Below are 6,139 nucleotides of genomic sequence, written 5' to 3'. Positions count from 1 at the left end.
AACCTCTGTGACCTGTTGTGCGTCGTTCCTAGGCTCTTTTGAATAGCTGGCTGCGGCTACGAAATACCTAAGATGAGACACCTGGCTGGTTGAAGCTAACGATGAGAATGATGTGCAGCACAAACAGGTGATGAACTCAGTCTAAACAGAATGGCACAGTAAAGCTTGGCTTGAATATATATAGATATTAACATTTCTGTTCATTAACCCGTTTTCCATATGTCAATAATGTTTTCCTATACTTTTTATGGTACACAATCAGTAAGGAGAGCTGTCTCAGGTGTACATATACACAGGCTATGCAACGGACTCGGCGTGTTGACTGGACCATGTTCCAAAAGAGATTGGTGCAGGCCACTGGCGACGCAGATGACGTTGTGATGTGAAACACGTGGGCTGTGCTGCCCAGAGCTCACATAAACAAAGGCACATTGGCAGACGGGGTAGTCGATGGTTGTATTGCGCGCAGTGCTCTGAGGAAGTCGTATAGATTGCTTGGTATTGTAGGCTATACGCTCGCTCACACATTGGAGCTTTTTACAGAATTGAAGAAGACTATCTACATGCTTTATGCATGGATTGACAACCACGTTTCTGGTGTGAAAGAAGGTAGGTTGGTTTATTTTAATAAGCGTTATGTTTATTTTTAATAAGCGGGCTGTGTCTGAATTTTTAGTTGTGACATCTTGCTTTGTAGAAAATGATTGGGAGGCATCGAAAAAACAGTTTTTCTGTAACAGATTAATTCTCAGGCATTGTGTCCTGTTAATTAAGCATTGTTACTGTACATATTGGGAATGGTACTTACGGATGTAGAATTGTTACATTTGACATGGATTGTTCAACGTTACTTTGTAAAGGAGAAGTTCCGAAAGTCATTGATGTCAATACCGTGGAGGGTGGATGTTCAGCGAAGAACTTCAAAATTCTTCATTCAAAATGTCATGCGTGTGTATAACATATAACGGGCAACTGCGAAGCACTGTGTGATTTTAAAGCTCATCCATGCGGTTCATCATCTAACCTTTGTCTATAAGGCTATAGCTTAGGCTGTGAGGCGCGCATAAGTAAAAGCATAGTGAACATGTCGCGATATTGTGCTTAATTGCTTAGCGTGTTTCTCACCGATTCTTGGAGTACACATTGACTTCTCTGATGCGTTTTCTAAATGAATGTAAGTAAAAGTGATTATTTCTTTAGGGGACGAGTCCAGAAAAGAGACTCTTTCTTGAATCCTGACCCCATACACCTCCAGACAACATTGTCTATTTCAAGTGTCACCGAAAAAACAGTCCCAAGACCAAAGGTAGGAGAGTAAATTCTACATTATATTATAAAGAATGATTATGAATAGTTCCGAAGTATTTCGAAATTGTCCCGTTTAAAGCAATGCGATTTAAATAAGTTATCTGAACATAAGATCAGATCCGGATCTAAATTATTTAGAATTATTGTTCTTTTGTAGATGATATGGCATGTCTATAGTTTGTAGTTTATAAATGGATTTTAACATCAACATGTTGTCACTTTCGTTTTCAGCCATGCCCTGCGTTCAGGCTCAGTATGGGTCATCACCGCAAGGAGCCAGCCCCGCTTCGCAGAGCTACAGCTACCACACCGCTGGAGAATACAACTGCGACTTCTTAACACCTGAGTTTGTTAAGTTTAGTATGGACCTGACCAACACTGAGATCACAGCTACTACTTCTCTCCCTAGTTTCAGCACATTCATTGACAACTATAGCACCAGTTACGACGTTAAACCGCCCTGTCTATATCAAATGCCGCATTCTGGAGAGCAGTCCTCCATCAAAGTCGAGGACGTCCAGATGCACAGCTATCATCAGCAGAGCCATTTGCCACCTCAGTCGGAAGAGATGATGACCCACTCCGGGTCAATTTACTTCAAACCCTCCTCACCTCACGCCCCAACCACACCAAACTTCCAGGTTCAGCCCAATCACATGTGGGAGGACCCTGGGTCCCTCCACAGTTTCCACCAGAACTATGTGGCTGCGACCTCTCATATGATAGACCAGCGCAAAAACCCGGTGTCAAGGCTGTCACTATTCTCCTTCAAACAGTCCCCTCCTGGTACCCCTGTGTCGAGTTGCCAGATGCGATTCGATGGTCCACTGCACGTCTCCATGAACCACGACAACCCAGGGGCACACCGAGGCTTAGACAGCCAGAGCTTCGCGGTACCCAGTGCTCTAAGAAAACAGGCCGGCTTAGCCTTCCCCCACTCCCTTCAGCTCGGCCATGGACACCAGTTGATGGACAGCCAAGTCCATTCGCCCCCGTCCCGCGGTTCACCGTCAAATGAGGGTCTGTGCGCAGTGTGTGGGGACAACGCTGCTTGCCAGCATTATGGAGTGAGAACATGCGAGGGTTGCAAAGGATTTTTTAAGGTGAGCTTTTGTTGATTGTGAATTATGCAACTCAATTATTACAATTATTAATGGTATTATTAGGCCTGTTGTTTTTTTTGTCAGACAATTGTCGTATTGGTAGGCCTGTTGTTTTTTTGTCAGACAATTGTCGTATTGTTATTTTAATATTCCTCTTATTATTATTGGTGGTGGGAGTATGCCCAGTAAACCATTATGACAATTGTAATAACATTTGGATATCATTTTCACCAAGTGATTAAAAACTCTCAGTGTTGTGAGCTCTTTTTGTGATATGACAGTCATCTCTGGACTAGAAAGTGTCACAATATTCCCCATGGTCAAATTAAATGGTCACTTTATTTCGAACCCCTGTTCAATGGCCTAATCTTACCTCTTTAAATAGAGGTGGTCTCAGAGGGCCGTAAAATTATGAATGCCCACGGATTTGTATTTACTGAATGTCTACCTCTTCGGTTCCTCGCATATATAACAGCCCAAAACTGGAAGGATGGATGTGCTGTTACAATATCAATCATCCTATATAGCGCTGCTCAATGAGTGCTAGCTTTGTATTCATTGTACAGGCACTGATGTCCATGCTAAACGTCTGTTGTCTTCACCTTTGCAGCGCACTGTTCAGAAAAATGCTAAATACGTGTGTTTAGCGAACAAAAATTGTCCTGTCGATAAACGCCGAAGAAACCGTTGCCAATACTGCCGTTTCCAGAAGTGCATGGTTGTCGGAATGGTCAAAGAGGGTAAGGACATACTGTGGTATCTTTGATTGTTTGTGTCCGTGCATGGTCATAAAGCACCTGCGGTCCTGCGCGTAAAGTTTGCGCGTAAAGCAAGTTGAAACTTTACGCACAACAATCAAAGTTAAATACAATTCTATATTTTCTCTTGTCTTCCTTTTAACACAGTTGTCCGGACTGCTAATCTAAAGGGTCGAAGAGGCCGTCTTCCCTCCAAACCTAAAAGTCCCCAAGACGCCTCACCACCCTCGCCGCCTGTCAGTCTCATAAGTGCCCTTGTTAGGTCCCATGTCGATTCCAACCCGTCCATGTCTGGCTTGGACTATTCAAGAGTGAGTTTACCATTTAATTCCCTTCAATAAATTGTGTATGAACATAAACACTGTGTTTCTGATTTATAATATAATTCGAGTGAAAATACAACGTTTGAACAAACCATATCTGGATTTATTTGATGATGTTTCGATGTGCATTTGTCACACAATTTATGGACTTCAAAAGTTTTGTGTAAGACAGGTCTGGATTCAAAACTTTGTCCGTCTTTTAAGGTGGCATATTTTACTTAAGTAAATCGCTTTGAAACGGAGAACTCAATAAAAAGAAGACATGAATTTAATAGTAAGAAAGCACTCCCCTCCTAGAAATAGGCTTTGCAATTTCACGGGTTATATATTTTAAAGGACCTCATTAAGCCCTGTTGAAATTAAATTCCAGTTTCAGTCTAACCCTGACTACCAAATGAGTGGAGACGACACCCAGCACATCCAGCAGTTCTATGATCTCCTGACGGGTTCCATGGAGATTATCCGAGGTTGGGCGGAAAAGATCCCTGGGTTTTCTGATCTTCCGAAGCAGGATCAAGATCTCCTTTTCGAATCAGCCTTTCTGGAACTTTTTGTTCTGCGGCTGGCATACAGGTAAGCCTCTTCGTAATTATGAAATAACCTCGACTATAATAAAGATCCACCCCCCCTTCAAGCTCCGTTGCTTTGGCTTTTATTAGCCACCCAATAATTAGGAGCCTCTTAAATCCCCATTTATTGCTCATAGTAATTAATGACACTTTGTTATTAATTGCAGGTCCAACCCAGTGGAAGGCAAACTCATTTTTTGCAACGGGGTGGTCTTGCACAGGCTGCAGTGCGTCCGAGGATTTGGGGAATGGATAGACTCGATTGTGGAGTTTTCCTCTAGCTTGCAGAGCATGAACATCGACATATCAGCATTCTCCTGCATCGCCGCTCTTGCTATGGTAACAGGTAAACAAATATAGGACATATTTCAATTGAATCACTCTCCCAAGTGTTAGACTGTTTAAATGTGTTTCTTGTATTCACATTCTGGTAATTATGTTTTATTATTTTCATGTTACAGAGAGGCATGGGCTTAAGGAACCCAAGAGGGTTGAAGAACTTCAAAACAAGATAGTGAACTGCCTCAAAGACCAAGTGACATTCAATGGCGGAGGCTTGACTCGTCCGAACTACTTGTCAAAACTTTTGGGAAAACTCCCTGAACTTCGCACGCTATGTACACAAGGTCTGCAGCGTATCTTCTACTTAAAACTCGAAGACTTGGTTCCTCCGCCAGCAATAATTGACAAACTTTTCCTCGACACTCTACCTTTTTAAATGGACTTTAAAACGGACTTTTAATGAGACCTCAAAGAACTTCCACAGACTCTGTTTGAGTCAGCCTAACACATTTTTTTTAGATTTTAACTCTGAATATTTCCAAGCTCCCTAGTACAATCCCCTACATCCTGATCAAGGATCCATGAAATAGATACAAAGAAGAGTGAGAAAAAATTGGCCTCAGAAAACCCACTGATGTTCGATTTTTTTATAGGCCTAATCCCCAGTATAGCCATTCGGGGAAAGTCTCCAAGGCCAATTCTCGACCAAGTTAAAAAACTTTCTTGCAACTCTTAGCCTATTTTCCTTGTTGTTGACCAAACATCTGTTCCATTGATAACGCATACTGATATGTAATATATTTCATTTATAAATATGCACATATATGATAGATTATGTGACGCGTCCAATGCGTCAATTTATAACACGTGTAAAAAGTTCGTTAATGACAAAATGCCATTTTTCTTTTATGACTTGTGCCTATATGTGTTTCTGTCAGGATCCCAGAGGTATGGAAGTATTTCGAAGAGACGACGCATGTTGTAGGTTTTATAGGCACTTGCTGTCGAGGAGATGTCTATATTATATACCGGACACTATGTAGTCTGCTAGATTTTATAAAGATTCGTAGTATTGGCACACCTTTTATGTATGACGCATATGTGAAAAAGTATCTCCATCTGTATAGATAAAGAGGGATCCATGGTGTTTGTAAAACTGTCAGACATTCCTTGTTTGTATGTGTTGTAAGTATTGTTGCTGTTGAATATAAACGTTTATATATTTATTATTTTATTGCCAAAAGCTAAATTAAGCATGGGAGCAGTTTAAATGATTTCAAACCATCATAATTCATGCTGAGCACGTTGTCTATGTTTTATGTCTTATAGACGTCTAGATAGTTATAATTTCACACATTAGAAAATGAACAATTCGTCCTATATAAAAGATAAATAAGTGTGCGGTACATCCTTTGCCTTCTTGGTGTATTTGAGTAGGCTATTGCAATGCATTCGGTGCCGAATTCCAAACGTTTAGAGAGAAAGAGATATTTAATGTTTACAAATAAAACTTTTAAATCATTTTTTCTTGCAAAACAATTCCTCACAATTGATTTTTCCTTTACAAATAGTTTACAGGTGCATCTAAATGAAATCATTCAATCCCAAATTAATTTAGTGAATTATTGCTTTCCTTTAAATATAGTGAGCATTTTGACGAAATTCTTTCTCGGTATGTCTTAAGGAATATTTTGTTTGTTTGTTCAGACTACGCAGAAATAAGATGTTACTAGTTAGGCTGTGATTACAGTGGATTTTTGATTACAGTAAAATAACGTACAATTTACATTAACGCA

General features: G+C 40.5%; 1 protein-coding gene across 2 annotated transcripts; it reads left to right on the top strand.

Moving 5' to 3' along the window:
• The first annotated feature begins 438 nt into the window (after positions 1–438).
• Positions 439–5,749, top strand: LOC110520047 (nuclear receptor subfamily 4 group A member 2). Of its 2 annotated transcripts, XM_021597025.2 has the most exons (8): positions 472–609; positions 1,201–1,306; positions 1,540–2,411; positions 3,022–3,151; positions 3,317–3,480; positions 3,863–4,065; positions 4,229–4,407; positions 4,523–5,749. In XM_021597025.2, exons 3-8 carry the CDS (start codon positions 1,542–1,544, stop codon positions 4,777–4,779), a joined length of 1,803 nt encoding a protein of 600 aa, XP_021452700.1. In that variant the 5' UTR covers positions 472–609; positions 1,201–1,306; positions 1,540–1,541; the 3' UTR covers positions 4,780–5,749. The 2 variants fall into 2 exon arrangements, with proteins under 2 accessions (XP_036830204.1, XP_021452700.1); XM_036974309.1 differs by lacking the exon at positions 1,201–1,306 and having other exon boundaries at positions 439–609.
• The last annotated feature ends 390 nt before the right edge of the window (positions 5,750–6,139 follow it).

This window comes from Oncorhynchus mykiss, chromosome 3 (genome assembly GCF_013265735.2).
Source record: "Oncorhynchus mykiss isolate Arlee chromosome 3, USDA_OmykA_1.1, whole genome shotgun sequence".
In the NCBI taxonomy this organism is placed as follows: domain Eukaryota; kingdom Metazoa; phylum Chordata; class Actinopteri; order Salmoniformes; family Salmonidae; genus Oncorhynchus; species Oncorhynchus mykiss.
Note: the sequence above shows the minus strand (reverse complement) of the source record. Positions and strands in the feature narration are given on the sequence as shown.